Below are 20,966 nucleotides of genomic sequence, written 5' to 3'. Positions count from 1 at the left end.
TTTTTTTTTTTTTTTTTGGTTTATTTATTTGGGTACCAGTGATTAATTCCAAATAGACTTTTCTCCAAAAGGACATACGGTGGCATATAGTTATACATGAAGTACAAGATAACAAAAAGAAGTAGATGAGGAAGTCAAATGAAAAATAAAGCTTATTGGGTGCCTGGGTGGCTCAGTCGGTTAAGCACCGAATTCTTGATTTTGGCTCAGGTCATGATCTCACAGTTTGTGGGTTTGAGCTCTTTGTGGGTCTCCATGCTGATGGTGCAAAGCCTGCTTGGGATTCTGTCTCCCTCTCTCTCTGCCCTCCCCTGTTCTCTCTCTCTCTCTCAAAATAAATAAGTTAAAAAAAAAAAAAAAGAAGAAGAAGAAAAAGAAAGCTTAGTTTACACAAAATAGACCCAGTGGTGAGGCCACACATAAATTTATAATTTGGTGCTGATGCTGTCATCTGATAGTTGTATACTGTTTGTACCATTGCTCAGAGAGGATAAATCTTACGTGTTTTCAATGATACAAGGTTTGATGTATTTTTCAAGTGTTCTAGTTTACTAAAATTAGGTCAGTACTATTCTATTTGTTAAGTAGGTTGTAGCCTTAAGTTTTATGTTATATATGGATGTAGAGAAAAATAAAACAGTGCCCTCATATATACCGCATCCTTCTTTTCCTCGGCCATCTTCATTTTATTTCCTTTCCACTCCTTATCTAGCCCTATTGTTTTTTTGCACATTTTCCCACTTGTCTACACTAGTGGTTCTCCTACTTGAGGCTGTTTTGAGAATCACTTGGTGGGTGGTTTAAAAATGTGGATTCCCTTCTGAAAGACTGATAAACACAGCCAGGGGCTGGGGACAGAAGCCTGCATTTTTAGCAAGGAGCTCAGGTGATTTTGATGCACACAGCCTGCAAAGCAGTTAAACACTGCTTTAGCTTCTTTCCTGGAGCCTTGCTAAATATCCTGATTTAATTCAAAGTTCTTAATAAATTTCTAGTCCCTTTTCATTGTATATATTTTTCTTGGATTCCTACAGAGTGGTAGTAGCTACTTAGTACCTTAAAACATGGATAATACTCATTCAGGACAAGTCTAAAAATAGCCATCAGCTTCTATGTTTCTAAGAATTAAGGGCCAGTCTTGCTTCTGCTTTTATTCGTTTATGACTCCAATGAGTTAGTTTCCCTGGGCTTGGATTGCTTCATCTGAAGTGGCATTATTGTTCAAGAAGCATAAACTTTTACAGTTGAAAGAGACTTTGGAGATTATCCCTTATTGGAAAAACCAGTGTTCAGTGAGTTAAGGAGATAACACTATAAAGCCTGGATTGGACTACAGGCCTAACACTTTTCTGTACTTCATTAATGTTTCTTTGGAGTAAGATTCTTCATCTCCTCCCTTTCCCCCTCTCTTGATCCTTAGAATTCTGGGGGAAATAGTAAAAAAGCCTCACATGTGTCTACAATGTGATAATTTATACATATTTGTAAGAAATGCAGTATTCTAGATGTTAATCTTTCCAAACAATTTAAAATTCTAGTGAAAATGAAATCTAATATATATAATAATATAATTAAATCTAAAATATACAAACTACAACTTTCTAGTAAACTAGGTTAGAAACCACTGTTAGTGTCATCAGAGTGAATATCAATTTTACTGTTCTGGTAGCATTTACAATAGGTCGTTCCTGATAGCACTGTGCTGAGATCTCCCATGCCAAATCCTCTTGGCCTTCTTCCTTCAGCCACTGCTGTGGCAACAGTTTACAGTAGGAGTGGATAACCACACTTCGCCTCCTCTCTGCTCCTTCTGACAAGCTGAAGGAACTTCTTGGCACTGGGCACCCACAAGTTGGAAGAGGCATGGAGCCACCTTCTCCCACTTCAAAGACAACTCAGAGGCACATTTCATAAGGCTCCAAAGAAGGTCCATCAAGATCAAGCACTAGTACTTATGTGATGTCCAACTCCTGCATCCTTGATTGATTTTCCTTTCTTCTGTTTGCTCTCTCTGTTGCTCCCGTTCCCTGGGATCACTTCCCAAATAAATGACTGCATGCAAACTTTTGTCTTGGGCTCTGCTTTTAGGAGAACAAAGGCTAAGACAAGCAGTACAGTGACACTGGCAAGCAAAATGTCGACTTCTAAGATCATTCTATTGTCACCATATGTTTTACTTTGTGAATGCTTGCATAAAATTATTTTTGTTTTTGTTTTTAGCTTAAAACACCGCTTTTAGAATAAACCAGTGCTATCAACTGTAAAACTGAAAATACTGAATTTCCTAAAAAAGTCACAAAGTTGTTTACAGCCTTAAGTTTTTATCCAGTGCTATTGCTGTAGTCTTTTAATACTCAGCCTCACTTTGAAAAGCTAAGCCGTTTACATGAATAGGTCCATAGCATCTTCATAAAAACCTTTTCTGTTCACGCTTTATCTTTCCATTCTGAATCTTACTGTACCAATTCTAAACTGTCTCATTAACTTTTTTCTCTTGCCTTTTGTAAATATCAGTTTTCTCACTTAAAACTGGTTTTGTTTTTTGCCTTTTATTAGAGAAAATGTTATCTCCTCAATGACAACAGGTTTTCTGTGATAAATCTGAATTTTGCTGTATTCTTGGGTTGGTTTACTTTAAAAATACACAAAACATAAGATATCCTTTACGCATATAATACCATTGTAATCTTTATAGCTTTGTGAATTATAAATTAAGTGCAGAGAAACCAAGTAACATGCCTAAAGCCCAATGTAATAAATATTAGAACTGAAACTTGAATTCTGGTCTTCTGATTCTGAATACTGTGTTCACCTGAAGGTGAATGATCCCAGCCTGAAATGACTGGTGTTTGAGCATGGACTGAGATTTTATCAAGAATATATACAAAGTCTAAGAAAAAAGATAACTTATAAGCATAGAGAGAGGAATGGTCTTCCATCTACCAATAGTGCTTAATAGAAAAGTAGCCCCTTTTAACCTAGTCCGTTTTATTATTTAAATGTAGGTAATAGACATTGTCTTTAAAAGACAAAAGCCCAATAAAAACACGGCAAACCATTCTCTACATAGTAGTAAATAGGTTTCCATATTATGGACTTCTATGTGCTCTTGTTTGTCAGTCTGTTAAAACAGGAGCCCTGTTAAAATAGGAACTGTTAAAATAGAACACTATTTGTTCTAATGAACAGCATAATTAAATTATTTATAAACATTTTCCCCCAAGCACAAATTCATACTTGCTTTGGGAAGATGCAAGTTTTATAGCTGAAATGATCCTTCTGCAAATTACAGACACACAACATTTAAAATAATGTTGAAGGGCACGTGGGTGGCTCAGTTGTTTAAGCTTCCAACTTCAGCTCAGGTCATGATCATGAGGTTCAAGAGTTTGAGCCCCACGTCAGGCTCTGTGCTGACAGCTCAGAGCCTGGAGCCTGCTTCAAATTCTGTGTCTCCTTCTCTCTCTGCCCTTTCCCTGCTCACACTCTGTCTCTCTCTCTCTCAAAAACAAAACATTAAAAAAAAATGTTGAAAAATTAAAAATAGATCTACCCTATGACCCAGCAATAGCACTGCTAGGAATTTACCCGAGGGATACAGGAGTGCTGATGCACAGGGGCACTTGTACCCCAATGTTTATAGCAGCACTTTAAACAATAGCCAAATTATGGAAAGAGCCTAAATGTCCATCAACGGACGAATGGATAAAGAAGATGTGGTTTATATATACAATGGAATACTACTTGGCAATGAGAAAGAATGAAATCTGGCCAGCAACGTGGATGGAATTGGAGAGTATTATGCTAAGTGAAATAAGTCAGGCAGAGAAAGACAGATATCATATGTTTTCACTCATATGTGGATCCTGAGAAACTTAACAGAAGACCATGGGGGAAGGGAAGGGGGAAAAAAAGTTACAGAGAGGGAAGGAGGCAAACCATAAGAGACTCTTAAATACTGAGAACAAAACTGAGGGTTGATGGGGGGTGGGGGAGGGGGGAAAGTGGGTGATGGGCATTGAGGAGGGCACCTGTTGGCATGAGCACTGGGTGTTGTATGGAAACCAATTTGACAATAAATTATATTTAATATAAAAAAATGTTGAAATTATTGATGTTCAAAACTCCAGTTGGCATAGAGAATTTTGAATCTTCAGCTAAACTACAGGCCATCAGTCTTAAGATTTCCTGTTATATTTGCTATAAAGCATCTCAACAGATGGATTCCAGAATAGGTCACAGAACTGTGAAAAAAAAAGAAAAATCATTTTCTTCTTTACTTCAGATATAGTAACAGATTTGACTTCACCCAACTTAAGAACTGTCTAAAACCTCTTGAGTTCCATGTATGAAACAGAATGTCTTAATTTGTCCTGCATTTCCTCTCTCCCACCAGCCTGTTGTATTCTGATGATTCACAGTATCAGATCGATTTCCTTCAGGATTCTAAAAATTTCAATGCATTACTACTTTGCCTTTTACTTCACAAAGTGCTTTTTTTTTAAATCGAGGTATAACTGACACGTAACATTGGCTTCAGGTGTATAACATAATGATTAAATACTTGTATATATCGTGAAGTAATCACAGTAAGTCTAGTTAACATCTGTCACCACCTGTCACATCATTATAATTTTTCTTGCGATGAGGACTTTTAAGATCTGCTGTCTTATCAACTTTCAAATATGCAATTCAGTATTAATAACTATGGTCACCATGCTGCACATTACATCTTGATGACTTATTTTATAACTGGAAATTTGAACCTTTTGATCCCCTTTACCCATATCTCCCATCCCCCATCCTTTACTCTAACAACCACTAATCTCTGTATCTATGATCTTGTTTTGTTATTTCTCAAATTCTACATATTAGTGAGATCTTATGGTAACTTGTCTTTCTCTGCCTGACGTATTTCATACAGCATAATGCCCCAAATATCCACCCATGTTGTCACAAATGGCAAGATTTCATTCTTTTTATGGTTGAATTGTATCCATTGTGTGTGTGTGTGTGTGTGTGTGTGTGTGTGTGTGTGTGTTCCCATTCTTTGTCCATTCATCTATAGGCGGACAGTTAGGTTTCTTCCATTTTTTAACTATTGTAAATAATGTTGCAGTGAACATGGGGGTGCAGATATCTTTTCAAATTAGTGTTTTTGTATCCTTCAAGTAAATACCTGTAAGTGGTATTGTTGGATTATATGGCAGTTCTATTTTTAATTTTTTGAGGAACCTCATACTGTTTTCCATAGTGGCTGTACCAATTTCATCAACAGTGCAAAGGGTTCCCTTTTCTCCACATTCTCACCAAAGGCTGTTATTTCTTGCCTTTTTTGGGGGGCAAGGGGGCTTTTTGATAATAGCCATGCTAACAGGTATGAGGTGGTATCTCATTGTGGTTTTGATTTGCATTTCCCTGATGACTACTGATGCTAAACATCTTTTCATGTTTTCACCTTTTTCTTTTGGCCATGTGTGTGTCTTTTTTGGAAAAAATGTCTATTAAGATCCTCTGCCCAATTTTATCAGATTTTTTTTGTCTCTGCTATTGAGTTTTAGGAATTTTGTATTTTAGATGTTAACCCCTTATCAGATATATGATTTGCAAATACTTTCTTTCATTCAGTAGGTTGCCTTTTCATTTTGAAGATGGTTTCCTTCGCTGTGCAAAAGCTTTTTATAGTTCAGCGTAGTCCCACTTGTGTATTTTTGCTTTTGTTGCCTTTGCCTTTGGTGTCACATCCAAAATATCATTGCCAAGTCTGATGTTAAGGGCCTATGTTTTCTTCTATGAGTTTTATCGTTTCACACCTTACATTCAAGTCTTTAATCCATGTTGAATTAATTTTTGTGTATGATGTAAGATTTCATTCTTTTTTATGGCTGAATTGTATTCATTACTGCATTCATTATTTTGCATATGTCTGTCTTGTTTTGCCAACACCATTTATTGAAGACAATGCCCAGTTATCACTGTATATTCTTGGCTCCTTTGTCATAGTGGCCATATGTGTGTGGGTTTATTTCTGGGCTCCCTATTCGGTTCCATTGATCTATGTGCCTTTTTTTATGCCAGTACCATACTGTTTTGATTACTATAGATTTATTGCATCGTTTGAAATCAGGGACTATGATACCTTCAGCTTTGTTCTTCTTTTGTAAGACTGATTTGGCTATTTGAGATGCCATACAAATTTTAAGATTGTTCTATTTCTGTGAAAAATGCCACTGGAACATCTTCTATTTTGGTTTTTATTTCCCAGATTAAAAGTTTTGATTTCTTTAGTTTGTTCTTTTTGTGACAAAGATTCAATAACCTTGATAACTTGGACCTTTTTTTCATTATTTTTAAAAATCATCATACCATTACTATGTCTGTTATTATCCACCTGTCTTGCTATATCCATCCATATGCATCCATCCATTTGTCAGCATAGAAGTGAGCACATGGTTTCTCAGGATACATGGACTTTATGGATACACTATGACTTTTATGGGTACAGGATTGGTATACACCTATATATAAAACAGGGAGAATATTTTCTACTGCACTGCTAATTCCGTTCTTGATAAAGTACAGCATTTTAGAGTTTTTAACCAAAACTGCCTGCTTGAAAATAGCCCATAATGATTCCTGGGTCATAAATGAAGCTATATGGTTTAAAGGAGAGATACAAGCTGGGTAGTCCACACACTAATCATGGCATCTTGAACTCATCTGCAACATTTCTGTCAACTACTGTAATTCTGTTCTTGGAGTACATTCTCTTTGCTTGGAATCCCACTACATAGAGAGCAATTGCACTCTACTTACTTACATATTTCTTCCATGCCAGTTATTAAAACGGACTGATCCCAGCATTAATCTTTAGGGGCCTTTCACCATTTATACATTTCTACTCAACTGGGGCAGAGTTCTGTCATGAAGTTTAGCATTTAGCTTTTGCCTACAGCCTTAAAGGCCAAAGCCTGCTGGACTATACTCCCACCTTTCTTTTATAAGGATGATATAAGAAAAGAAGGAAACAAAACCGGGCTTTCTCATAATAATTATTTTGTGAACAGGCCAAACTTCTTTCTAGAGGGATGGACTAGGACTTGGTCATGCACATAAGACCAACAAATGTATACAACTCTACTTTCTGAATTGGGTTTTGAGAGGTACAGAATACAGTCTGACAAATTCCTGTATGTGGTCACTATGGTATAGTGAATGGTGAAGTTCTTGAAAGTCACCAGATCCCGCATCTCAAGTCTTCGCCTTTGAGTGTTGTATGGCTTCTGCAGAGCCTTGGTCACTTATGGTGAGTACTGTGGCAGCAGTGATTCCAAGGTCATGCAGCAGAGAATGCTGACATGTCTCAAGAAGAGAATGTTTCTAAAAAGTACTGGGAATCTGATAACCTGGGTTGTTAGCCTAACCCTGCCACTTACTGACTGACTTTTGGCAAGAAAAGAAACTAACACTTATTATGTGGCTCTGTGTATATCTGTCACAATACATTGTATTTAATCCTTCTAATAATCATATTTTCACTAGTGAGAAAACAGGCTCAGAAAATGAAATAAGTTACTTTAAAATCTGTGGTCAAGAAATAAGAAGAATCATGCAAAATAAAGGCTCTCTGACCCCAAAGCCCATGTTCTATTTAAACAGATAACTCTCTGCAATTCACTTCACTTCTTTGACTTGCAACCTTAACTAGAAATAGAGATGTTTATTGTGAGGATCAGGTAAGTCTTATGAGTGATGTAGTGATGTAACCTTCCCCAAGACCATCTGTTTTCAGATAGTTCTAGTTGCTCTTAATGTCAAGTCACAACCTAACCTGACTCATCTGATGGCATATAGCTCACAGCAGTGTGGGACTACTGCTTGATCATTCCCTTGTTTGGGACACTATAATTCTATTAATACAGGTCAAGAAAACAGTGTCAGTTTTTCCCCAGCCCCATTATACTGTTAATTCAAATTCAGCTTACAGTCAACTAAAACTTAATTTTTTTCCCAATAAATGCTGCTATTAAGCCATAATCTGCCCATCTTATGTTTTTGCTGCTTTTTTAGCTGAGGTCTCACTTCCTTCTTATTAAACAGAATAAACAGCTGTCCTGCTATGACAATGCTCAAGGCTGTAAGAAGTAGGATTTCATTCCTGCCCCTAGGAGTCTCTATTATATAGATAGGATATAGACAAATAAACGGGTTAAACCCTTGAATGAAAGTCAAGAGAGAAGACCATTTTGTAGGAATGAATGAATGAAGGATTTTGACAGGAATGTTCACAACTACAAACAATTTAAATGTGATCTGGATTGGCAGGACTTTGAATGAATGATTACGGGACAGTTTTATATACAACCAAGTATTAGTTGGTCTTATTATTTCTCATAGCAAATACCATAGTGCCTTCCACAAAGAAGTTAAGAGAGAGAAAATCATACGGGAATGGCACTTTGTCTGTGCTCTAGTACAAGTTACCTACTACATCCCAGGTATATGCTCAAAGTATAGACTCATGTTTCATCACTAAACGACATCAACTAGCTCAAAATTGCCAGCTAAAGAAATCATCATTTTGTCTGCTACCAGTGCTTAATTCTAACTTATATGAAGCATTTCTTCTTTACATATGGTCCTTTTAAAGAAAAATGTTTATCCCTCACAGCCCGAATGAGCTTTGTACCATAAAGATAATTTGTTTTTCTCTGAAACCGAGAAAAGCATGGTAGTATATTGTGGTTGCTATTTAGCTGATTTTAAGAAGTAAAAAGTTTTCACCTCTGTAGTCTAGGGTTGAGCTAGGCTGAGGCAGAAAGAAAATGAAGATACCTAGGGAAAATCTAGCAAGAGCCTGTAGAAGAAGACAAACTAGAGGGAAGGAAAAAACAAAAGTGCTGATGGGTTGTGCCAATAAATCATGGCTAAATGCATAGCTTTCCAAACTCCTCTTATGTTAAGTAATACCTCAATCTAAGAAACACTGTTTAATACTAAAGGTTGTGAGTACATAAAGGTAAGAAAAACAATTCAACTCTTACCTTACAGGAAACAACTGAGGAAAACATCCTTGTGTCTCTCTGTCAACAAATTTCTGGATCTGAAGCACTTGTTTTAAAAGATGTCCCTTGGAAGATTTGTCAATTTTTGTTAATACCATCTGTAAGAAAACAAATATTTAAGCATTAGAAATAAAGTATCTTTTAATACACAGTTTTGCACATTTTTCACTACAAATTTTTAGTAACTAGTAGATCCTTATCAGTTTCTTAATCTCTCTTGTTTCTTCATCTATAAAATAAAAGCAACACCCCCTAAAGGAGTTACCATGAATATTAAATAAGAATATATGCAATATACTGGGGTGCCTGGGTGGCTCAGTCAGTTAAGTGTCAAACTCTTGATTTCAGCTGCGGTCATGATCTCACGGTTTGTCAGATCGAGTCCTGCATCAGGCTCTGTGTTGATAGCACGGAGCCTGCTTGGGATTCTCTCTCAAAATAAGTAAATGAACATTAAAAAAAAAAAAAAAAGGCATGTATACAATGGATAAAGCATATACTATGTATTTCTATTTAATAGTGCTTTAACTACACAGGGCCATAATATCATGGATTCAAGACCAGTGAAAAGGACCCTTGAGTCATATTTGCAATTGATGTATGACAAATGTTGCATATGATCACTATATATCTCATGTTAACTAAGATACAGTGAGCATTATCAGGCTGATCTATATAAAAATGCCAACATCATCATTTTTGACCTAAAAAATGGTTCTGTCTTACATGTAATAATGTTAAGAAAAACCCCTAGAAATCAGGCTATTTGGGGCGCCTGGGTGGCTCAGTTGGTTAAGTGTCCAACTTCGCTCAGGTCATCATCTCACAGTTTGTGAGTTCGAGCCCCGCTTTGGGCTCTGTGCTGACAGCCTGGAGCCTGGAGCCTGCTTCAGATTCTGTGTCTCCCTTTCTCTCTGCCACTCCCCCACTCACACTCTGTCTCTCTCTCTCAAACATAAATAAACATTAAAAAAAAAAAAAAAAAAGAAATCAGGCTCTTTGTATCTTGTATCTGATACAGTTGTAGGAATGATTATAAAATGAATTAAAACGACTTTGATCTATCATATTTTCCTGGGGAATTTCTATAAAATTATATTTCCTGACTCATCATTTATGCTTTTCAGTTATTAAAAATGTTAATGGTAAAAGAAGTGAGAAGCAGAAAGTGTGTGGTTTCTAACTACTTGTGAATCCCTCCAAATGGCAATCTTTCCTCATAAAAGCAAAAAAGCTGATATTTATTTATATATTTTGTTATTATTATCTTTAAATATGCTGATATTTAAAAGGAAACATAATTCCTCTATCACAAGCTCTTTTCCAAAGAAGAAAATAGTTATTTCCTTAAAGTTGAACTGAGAAAAATATACAATTTCACTAACTGGTACCTATGATACCAAATCAGGAATACTGTATCACTTAATAAAACCAGTTTGGCACTATTTGGGTATTTTCTACTATGTGGACTATATCAGACCTTTGACTTCTCATAACTAACTAGTTATCACTAATGCTTCACAGAGCTTTTGCAAACCCCAATTCCATAACCCCAAGAATACAAAAATGCTGCCGACTAGTAACATGGTTTGATTTGCATTCAACTCCACTGTTACATTTTAGTGGTTTCCTAACTTTTTTTGAAACCAAATTATAGTCAATGGACTCTTCACTCTTCCTTAGAAAGAAACTTGAGAGTGCTATCTTATCTGCAAAACTCACAAAGCAAAATAATGTGGATACCAACCTACTAACCTGTATTCTATTCTAGGACAAACAACAGAAAAAGCCTTGGTAAGATATTCCTGAAAGAAATTTTGTTTTCTTTAAGAATGTAAAAATCCTACTTGTGTGTGCTGGAGCCTATTTTCTTGCAATGGTTCTTAAATTGCAAATCACTTTAGCGAATTTTCAGTTGCAATTTCATTTACATTTTTGGTAAGTACTACTTGCCAAACTGCTGTTAAAGAACTACTAACATGTTTTAGACAAATATTTATATTGCCACAAAAAAATGAAAGGGAAGAGCACAACTTGAAAATACTTTACTTTGACTATAATTTCGAAACCTTAAAGCTGAGGGAGAGAAAAGAGAATAAAAGTACCACAGAACTTGTCTTAATGGCTGATAATCAAAAAGATTAGTCAAAAGGGACTCTTGCGGAGACAAGACCTGCTCTTTCACCAAACACACACACACACACATTTGCACATGCACACAAACTGGTATTTCTAACTGCAACTATGATTTGAAAGAAACACTTACCACATAAGGTAATGCAAATTCTTCACACATTTCTATGGCAATACTGTCGGTTTTTTGAATTCCAACAACACTATCCACTAACAAAAATGTTCTCATCAAACTGTAAGAATGCAGAAATAAAAATTAATGACAATATAAAATACACTCATTCATTTCTCCCCTGGCCTTTACTATCCTAAGAAATTTTCCTTTGAATAATTTTGCATTCCAAAATTTAAAAATTTCTTTAGGCAAAAGGAATTCTCAGTTCACTAGGAAGTCCATTCTATAATCCAATAACTCTCAATGCTGTTACTTTCATTAACTAAATTTACTAAATATTAATTTATTTTAATACCATGTATTGAACCTAAGATCCTCTGCCTAAGACTAGATACAAAGATGAGTCCTTTCCCTTAAAAGCTTGAACTCTAGTGGGAGAGACATGAAGCCAATTAACGATGTTGTCACAAAAACGTCTAAATTTTCAAATATTATTTTAAGACTAACAAATAACGGAAACCAGACACATTATGTTTTGTATTTTTTTGTGTGTAAATATTTCATCTTAGTTTCTTTGTAAAGCTACAAGCAAGATACTTATACTTTTTTATAATTCAAAAGTTTAACATTAATTTCTCTATATGTTGTACAATGCTTGAAACATAAAACTGCCATTTGACTACCTATGGAGACCAAAGAAAGTTACATTTACTGAGGATGTGGTGTCAGAAGTATTTTTAAAATGCACTGAAGTTTATCTAAATGTGGTAAATACCACAATAACCAATAATCTTTATTTTCAAAATTAGTCAGCTAAGAGTTTGATATAAAAACATTAGTGCACTCTGCTGAAAAACTAGTTATAGTCTCAATTTAGGAAAACACTTAAATTTAAAATTAAGCTAATCTACAAGAAAAAATTAAGCAAGCAGTATACACCTTGGCCCTACATGCTGTACTGTAGAATATTATGAGAATAAAATGGACCGTCTAAAAGAAGTCACTTGATAATGCAGAGTCATACGGTGCAGAATATTCCATTAATGAAAACGTGCTTTTGGATTAAACTTACAAGAAAATTTTTTCCTTACTTCCTTCGTTCTTTTAGATAGGTCTCTACCATGTCAACAAAATCTTCAGGAGCTCTATAGCCATAACCTGGCATGTCCACCAATGTAAAATATTTTCCAACTTTGAAAAAATTCATCTTCTTTGTGTGCCCCTGATAAAATAAATGGAAAAATAAAATCTTTGTTAAAATATGTCCTTAACCACCAGAGAGTCTTAACAAGAGAGAACTGACAGTTGATGGAGGGAGGTGGGTGGGAGATGGGCTAGATGGTTAAGGAGTATTAATGAGGGCACTTGTAGTGATGAGCACTGGGTGTTATATATAAGTGAAGAACCACTGAATTCTACTCCTGAAACCAATACTGCACTATATTTTAACTAAAATATACAAATATATACAGGTATATGTGTCCTTTATATATTTAATGACTCAAAATATTTTTATTCAATTTATTAAAAGCCTAAGTATTATGAATATAATCCTAGCTGGGTTGATGATGATACAGACAAAGAAGATAAAAGAGAAGTGGCTGGAGATAAGCTTCGATGATACTACTTCTTCCCTCCAATTCATTTTTAAGAGAATCTATATGATTTAAGAACTCTGGATTAAGAATATGTAGCCAAATTATGTTGGAGTCTTTTCATTAGCTCTGTCTCAATAAAAAGTTACCCTGTAATGGTGTGACTGTATTAGTTAATATTCTCTGATGAATAACAGATCTCCACTTTAAAGAGAAATAAATTGGGGCACCTGGCTGGCTCAGTCAGTTAGATGTCTGACTTGGGCTCAGGTCATGATCTCATGGTTCATGAGTTCAAGTTCTACATTGGGCTCTCTGCTGTCAGTGGCACAGCCTGCTTGGGATTCTCTGTCTTATGGCATAGACTGGCTAAACTAAAAATACTTACTGTCAGTCATACAGTTTTTCATAAAACCTAGATGCAAAGCCTGATAGTTTATTACGCCGAGACTACTCCTTCCCTAGGATCAGATCTTTCGCACGTTTCATTAGATGGTTTTTGTGCTTTCATTAAACCATTTTTTAAAAGCATATACAACACTATAAAATATGTGTTAAACTAAAATGATGTAAAGATGATAAAAAGTCATGGTCTTGTGTCCAATGACACTATTAATCAGAAAACAAACAGTTAAGATACAAAATTTAAAAAGTCAATTGTTTGGAACTTGGAACAAATACTTCCAGAGGAAAGATTTTAAAAAACAGTGCTTAGGTTCCCATCAGCTGATGTGTCTATCCATAGGAAAATGACAAATCAGGAATGTCAAGAATACATTTCTTCCAGGGGCACCTGGGTGGCTCAGTCAGTTGAGCGTCCGACTTCGGCTCAGGTCGAAATCTCGCGGTCTGTGAGTTCAGGCCCCACATTGGGCTCTGTGCTGACAGCTCAGAGCCTGGAGCCTGCTTCTGATTCTGTGTCTGCCTCTCTCTCTGCCCCTCCCCCGCTCATGCTCTGTCTCTCTCTCTCTCTGTCAAAAATAAATAAACATTAACAAAAATTTTAAAAAAAGAATACATTTCTTCCATTGTTCTCTAATAGAGAGTAGGGAACCACGCTACCTAGAAATGAGAATTTAGCTGGGTTATCTGGTAAGACAGAGTAGGCGTAAGCATAGGAGGTTTCATGAATGACAACAATCATCGGCATCAGCGATGGAGCCAGGGAATCAACTATATGAAGAAATGGGGAGCAAGAGAAGACTAGTGAAGCTTCATGGAAGGGTTCCAATGCAAGGAAAGGGAGGCAGTGAGCACAAGGTTGGTGGGAATATATAACAAGGTGAAGGGAACTGGGGGTGAGTTTTAAGGAGAGGGTATCTGGGGCGCCTGGGTAGTTCAGTCGATTAAGCGTCCGACTTCGGCTCAGGTCATGATCTCACGGTCTGTGAGTTCAAGCCCCGCGTCAGGCCCCGTGTCGGGCTCGTGCTGACCGCTCAGAGCCTGGAGACTGTTTCAGATTCTGTGTCTCCGTCTCTCTCTGACCCTCCCCCATTCATGCTCTGTCTCTCTCTGTCTCAAAAATAAATAAACGTTAAAAAAAAAAATTAAAAAAAAAATAAGGAAAGGGTATCTTAGATATTGGTACAGTCTGCATCACTGAGAAAGAAGTAGAGAAAATTAAAAACTGACAGAAAGTTACTACAGCAGACTAGCTGACATAATCACATAATTCGGTCCTGGGTAAACCTGGGTCTGTCTAATTGTATATGTGTATGTATGTATATATATTTATATCTATGTATAAAGAGAGAGGGAATAGGGGAAGAAAGGGAAAAAGGAGTTTGCAAGATATAAAAGCTTATAGGAGGAAAAAAATAATTCAAAACAGTTTCCTCTAAAATCAGCATAAAACTAAACAATCACTCTTAAAGAAGTAAATATAGAATGGCAAAAGAACACTTTATATGGCAACTCTTTGGAAAAGATCTGGACAAAAGGATTTCCTCAAGAAACTTGCAAGACTACTAAAATAAATACAGACATACTTTCTTTTTCTTCAGGGAAATATACAGGCATTAATGAAATGTCTTACTTTACTACTTATTTGAAAGAAATCACCTTTCTAGGGGCACCCTGGTGGCTCAGTTAGTTAAGCGTCTGACTCTTGATTTCAGCTCAGGTCATGATCTCATAGTTCGTGAGTGTGAGCTCTGCGCTGGGCTCTGTGCTGACAGTGTGGAGCCTGCTTGGGATTCTCTCTCTCCCTTGATCTCTGCCCCTCCCCAGCTTGTGCTCTCTCAAAATAAATAAATGAGCATTAAAAAAAAAAAAAAAAAAGAAGGGCGCCTGGGTGGCTCAGTCGGTTAAGCGTCCGACTTTGGCTCAGGTCACGATCTCGCGGTCCGTGAGTTCCAGCCCCGCGTCAGGCTCTGGGCTGATGGCTCAGAGCCTGGAGCCTGTTTCCGATTCTGTGTCTCCCTCTCTCTCTGCCCTTCCCCGTTCATGCTCTGTCTCTCTCTGTCTCAAAAATAAATAAACGTTAAAATAAATAAATAAATAAATAAAATTAAATTAAAAAATAAAAAAAAAAAAGAAGAAGACCTGTTCTAGGAACTTAGCAAGTATGGTTTCTTGTACCTCTCAACATTTATTAGTTATTTTAGTCAATTTCAGAGATAGTTCAGACAATTTTACATTTCAATATACGGTTTCTTTTAAATTCCACCTCCCCATCCCTTTCCTTCAACATACCGGTTTTTTGGAGACTCTGACTTCAACCTCTGGCGCCAGTGAAAAAAGGGCTTTTATTAGAGAGGATTTTCCAACATTGCTTCTGCCTATAAAACACACCTTATACAAGGAAAAAAAGAAGCTAACTGAATACTAGGTTTATATATACATTTTTATTATATGTTGTATTAGCTGCAAAAATCTGTCAAACTACTGTCTTGCCTAGCCATGTAAAAAGGTGGCCTATGGGGCACCTGTGTGGCTCAGTTGCTTGAGCGTCTGACTTTGACTCAGGTCATGATCTTGCAGTTCGTGAGTTTGAGCCCCGCATTGGGCTCACTGCTGTCACTTCAGATCCACCGTCCCTGTCTCTCTCTGCCCCTCCTCTGCTTGTGCTCTCTCTCTCAAAAATAAATACACATTCAAAACAAAACAAAACGAAACGAGGTGGCTTACATTTAGTCAAACCTCAAATTCTAACATACAGCTACCACGTATTGAATGATTTCCAATGCCAGGTACTGTTCAAAGCACATAACGTGAATTTTCTGATTTACTTTTTACAACATCCCTATAAGGGAGGTAAGAGTATTATCCCCATTTTACAAATGATTAAAACTTGAGGCAGAGAGAAGCTAAATAATTGGCTCAAAATTATACAGCTAGAAAGTGAAGAAGCTGGAACTGAACTCAGGACATCTATCTCCAGAACCTGTGCCTTTAATGACAGTATACTACTCAAGAATGTCTGTGACCATCATTAAGCATTCCATATTTACAAATTTTTAAGTTAAAAACTACATGCATTTCAACAAAACTTACTCTACAGTACAACTACATGCCTGAAACTGCATTTCCCCGCTGCAATTCCCAGAGTAGACTGCAATATCATTGTAATTACGAGGTTATTCCTTCCTCTTGACCTCTCTTGCTCCAAATAAGCTTTTCTCCTTTAGATCTCTATAGTGTAGAAAGAAACAAAATGTTCCTGATACTAACCATTAATATGCATGACTCTGCTTCTTAACATGGTATGAAGGGGGTACAATACCAATCAGGGTTCTAAGTGAAGGCAGTATGACTCACCCCCCCCCCCGGGGGGGTGTTTTGGAAATCTGTAAGGGCATTTCTGCTTATCAATATGAGTGGGTGGTACTTAGTGCAGAGAGACAGGGGCACTATATATTTCACAAGACTGGGGTCAGTCCTTCAACATGAATTGATCTGAGTCCTGCATATATTTCAAAAGCTTTGCCAGATTAAATCCAATGATAATGTCTAAGTAAAACTGAATTTTAAAAAACAAATTACACAAAAAGTCCAGTAATTAAGAGCCTAAGTGGAAACACGATGCTGTCTTGTAATTATTAAATGATTTACCTACGTCCTTAGTTCTGACTACATAAATTACCATAACCGTTCTGATTAGAAGGAAAGTTTCCACTGAAGTGGTGCAGTTACTGCAAATAGATAATGAGGTCTGCAAGACACGGCTAAAATGCACACTCGTGCAACTTCACTAAAGTTGTTTTTAAAAAAATCTACATCATTGCCATGTATATATAATTCTTATTATTGCACGGCCGGAACTTTGGCTTGAGTGAAAATTACATATTGGTAAGGACCACCACATTTATGAAACTATTATACTTTTCATATTCCTCACTTTGTCTCATTTTTCTCGGCATGCTCTCCCCACTTTAATTAAAAAGGAAAACGATAATAAAAGGCCAGTTAATTTTTTTTTTTGTACGCTTGGTTTGGGTTTTTACAATATTTTAAAATCTTCTATATTCATTACCAAAATAACTATTAACTCTATGTGCTTTTTTGGCTAAAATAACTATATGTGTCCACACGAAGCTAGACATTTCTCTCCCGTTCGGTGACAAGAACAGGTGAGGGCAATATGCCTGTCCAAGTCTTCACGGCCAGAGGGCGGCGGTGGCTCTCACCTCAGGGCTGGGGAGGTCTGGGGCGTGGTCGAGACGCACTGCGGAGCTGAGGTAGCTGATGCGGTTCCGGGACGTGGCCGTGAAGACGGCCTCCGCCTTGGAGATGTCCTCCAGGCTAGGGTCGAAGATCTTCACGTGAAGGTCCAACCTCGAGTCTGGTGTGAGCTGCCGCTCGAGTTCCCGCAGTGGGAACACGAGCTTCGTCATTTGTCTCTTAGGCAGCCTGAGCACGTCGGTGAAGGCGTGGAACGTGCTGCAAGCTCGGCTCAAGCGCCGCAGCGCCGCTGGCACCTCAAATAGCGTCCTCACGGCGTGCCGCAGCCTCGGTATTGCCATTTTCTTCTCCAAGAAGCCCCGCGGCTGGGCAACAGGGCCAGGGTCTGGTCTGCGCGTGCGTGATCCCGCTCCCGCTACGCCTGATGGGAATTGTAGTCTCATCTGGACTCACCCGTTTCCTTCTGAGCTTTGATTCCAGGGAGACGGGGGCTGGGGTTTCCTGGCGCAGGGCAGGCAGGTGGGGGCGGGGGATTGGAGGCTGGTGGTTGACTTTCACACGCAGGCCCGCTGACTACTGTGCCTTTGACTTGTGCATCACTGTGGGGAGGCCGTTTAACGGTTTACAGAGGTGAAAAGATACCTGGGCTGTGTGGCCCTTGAGTGTCAAACGAAGGAGCAAACGTGTGAAGCTCTGGTGGATTCCGGGGCCATTTATTCCTCGCAGTAACTGGTAGTCTCACGGATCATTGGCGTTGATGTTGATGTACACATCACTAGGCAAAACAAATTCCCTTGTAGAGCTGCAATGGAAATTATATATAGAGTCCAAGAGGGAACTGTCAAAGTCCAGGAAAATCCGCCAAATCAGTACTAAAGGGGATTCAGTCCGGTGGATGGGATGTTGCAATAACACTTTCTGTGTTCTTGTAATATTCTGACTGACATCATGTTTCCAGGTGATCCGGGTGAAGTAGCATCCTCTCCAAAGGATCTAGCTTCCTGCCTAGGCAGGGTGTCAGGGTTTAGATTCAGAATAGGATTTAAATCCCAGTGGGGAAAAGGAATGTGGATTGGGGAACCAAGCAGCCACCTAGTCTTGCAGATTGCGCAAACAGAACATGGAAGTGAGACAGGACTTGTATTGATCGAAGGGCATCGCTCCTCCCAGAGAACTGTGGAAATCCCACCCTCGGTCTAGTTGCACAGCAAGGAGGTTAGGATGTATTTTGCTAAACTGTAGAAGCCAGGGGAGGCCGATAAATGAGGACCGTATTCATATACTGTACTATTATCTACCCTCCTGTATAATACTGTAGTGTATGTTATCCAATAGATGATAAGGCATCCCTGCTAGATTCCATCATTTGTTAATTCATCAAATATGTAATGAGCACCTATTATATGCCAGGCACTGCACTAGGTGCTGGAGATATTATCAGTGAGTAAATAAAAAGAGTTTCTGTCCTCATGTTATTGTCTTGATAATAATGTGATAAATACTAATTAATTTACAATAAATAAAAGACTATATTAGATAACAAATACTTAGGAAATAGCTAAAGCTGAGTCACATGGGTGTGTGTGTGTGTGTGTGTGTGTGTGTGTGTAGAGCTGTCAGGGTGTTGCATTTTAGTGTGATCCTCACTGAACAGGTAATATTTGAGTGCAGACTGATGGAGATGAGAGAAGCATTCCAGATGTAAATGCAAAGGCTCAGAGGCAAGAGTGTGTATGGCTTATTTGAAGAACAGCAAGGAGGTCAATGCGGCCAGAATGCAGTAAACGAGGATGGATGTTGGCAGTGACTCTAGCTATTCCTATCAAATTAGTCTGTATATAAACATTTGAAGTGAATTATGTTGTTTTTCACTGTTCGGCATCCCTTGCACATAGAGGAACCATCTGCTCCCACTCTATGTAGTTCTGTTGGGACTATCGATAATAGAACTCCTCCTGATTACAGGAGATCGGGTTTGGCCATATATTGTATGTATTATGAGAATAATGACTATGTGAGTAATGTGCAAGTGACCCCAACCGAACCAGTCATTATGTTGAAGTTGGATGGGCAACTGGCTCTGCCATTGAGTCAGAGCTGAAATGTGAGTCCAGCACTCATGATGGCCATTCTCCCTAGCTATGTGGAGGACACCCACAGTGCTTTAAGAGACAATGACACAAACATACAAAGAAAAACAATATTGAGAGGCAGCGTGACTCCTGATGAACTATGTTGAATATCATGTTCTGTCCCTCAGCTCTTCAATCACACGAGTCAATATGTTCCTCTCCTTGCTTTTACTGGACCTGATTTGACATGGATTTGACTGCAACCAAGACTCCTGATGAATACAGTATTATAAAATGCTGTGTGGTTCTTCATGTAAATCCACAGCCATCAGACTACAATGTGGGATAGTTGGACGGTCCTATGTAAATTTCAACCCTATTAAAGAGGAGACATGGTAAAGCTTTAGGGCTGCTGGTTTGGCAGGCCAAAGTGTTATTTTCCTGGGGTTTCTGGGTGTCTCAGTTGGTTAAGCATCCGACTCTCGATCTCCTCTGGGGTCATGATCTCATGGTTCTTGGGATGGGGCCCTGAGTCAGGTGCTGTGCTAACAGCGCAGAGTCTGCTTGGGATTCTTTCTCTGCTCCCCCCCTCCTCTTTCTCAAAATAAACAAATAAACTTAAAAACAAATGTTACTCTCCCTAATGTAATGGCTGGACTTCAGGGAGTTCAAGTCTCCCTTCCACTTAGGATATTTCCTCATTCAGTGGGTATTTATGATCTTTGGTAAACATCAGTAATCAAGTACACTGTAAAAATTAACTGAGTTATCCTCCTGAGAAAAACTACCTTCTGTTTGACAGCTTAGGAGATAGTTACCGCAAAGTTAACAAGATTTTACTATTTAGTATGACTTGAAGAGGTATTACATACTTTGCATACATTCCTTAGCATCAGCTTTTATTGCTACAGTCTATCCGGCCTAAATGCCATACTGTTACTCTGCCATGTTCATCTAATGAGGATGAGAGGAACAGAAGTAGAACAGTGGCAAGATCTTATCATTAGGACAGGGTTATCTCAAGTGTTCCATCAGTGACATCTGTCTCTATAATGATTGGCCATTAGTCCCAGAGTGATCTCAATTTATGTTCAAATTCTATAGGTGCCAAGTTTAGGGAATTCATCTAAGATGCCAAGAAGGCAAACATTGTATGCCTAAATAGAATCAATGACATCAGGGAGTCAGCAAGTCATACACATAGATTAACTCTTATCTTGGACTAAAAATGATTTGCATGCTCTGACAGAAGCCAAGGCAGGGATTCTAGGAAAACTGACTTCTAGATGCAATATTCTAGGTAATAGATACAGTTAATCTAGGTAATAGATTAGGTCTCAGTGTCCAGTTTACACAATACATT

General features: G+C 38.0%; 1 protein-coding gene across 2 annotated transcripts; it reads right to left on the bottom strand.

The window, feature by feature from the left end:
* Window positions 1-4,058: 4,058 nt before the first annotated feature.
* Window positions 4,059-17,934, bottom strand: GTPBP8 (GTP binding protein 8 (putative)). 2 transcript variants are annotated; one of them, XM_007098613.3, is made up of 6 exons: window positions 17,537-17,934; window positions 15,603-15,701; window positions 12,405-12,535; window positions 11,332-11,431; window positions 9,045-9,163; window positions 4,059-4,244 (listed from the first exon to the last, which is right to left on the bottom strand). In XM_007098613.3, exons 1-6 carry the CDS (start codon window positions 17,870-17,872, stop codon window positions 4,163-4,165), a joined length of 867 nt encoding a protein of 288 aa, XP_007098675.1. In that variant the 5' UTR covers window positions 17,873-17,934; the 3' UTR covers window positions 4,059-4,162. The 2 variants fall into 2 exon arrangements, with proteins under 2 accessions (XP_007098675.1, XP_007098676.1); XM_007098614.3 differs by lacking the exon at window positions 15,603-15,701.
* Between the last annotated feature and the right edge of the window lie 3,032 nt (window positions 17,935-20,966).

This window comes from Panthera tigris, chromosome C2 (assembly GCF_018350195.1).
Source record: "Panthera tigris isolate Pti1 chromosome C2, P.tigris_Pti1_mat1.1, whole genome shotgun sequence".
Lineage (NCBI taxonomy): Eukaryota > Metazoa > Chordata > Mammalia > Carnivora > Felidae > Panthera > Panthera tigris.
The sequence above is the reverse complement of the archived record's forward strand: the minus strand, read 5'-3'. Positions and strand labels throughout refer to the sequence as shown.

Coding starts and splice junctions, on each gene's coding strand:
- GTPBP8 (XM_007098613.3), bottom strand. CDS start 17,872: ATGGCAATACCGAGGCTGCGGCACGCCGTGAGGACGCTATTTGAGGTG. Junction 15,702..17,536: donor CAGACCTCCCCAGCCCTGAG/GTGAGAGCCACC, acceptor TCCTTGTATAAG/GTGTGTTTTATAGGCAGAAG. Junction 12,536..15,602: donor TCAGAGTCTCCAAAAAACCG/GTATGTTGAAGG, acceptor TTATTTTATCAG/GGGCACACAAAGAAGATGAA.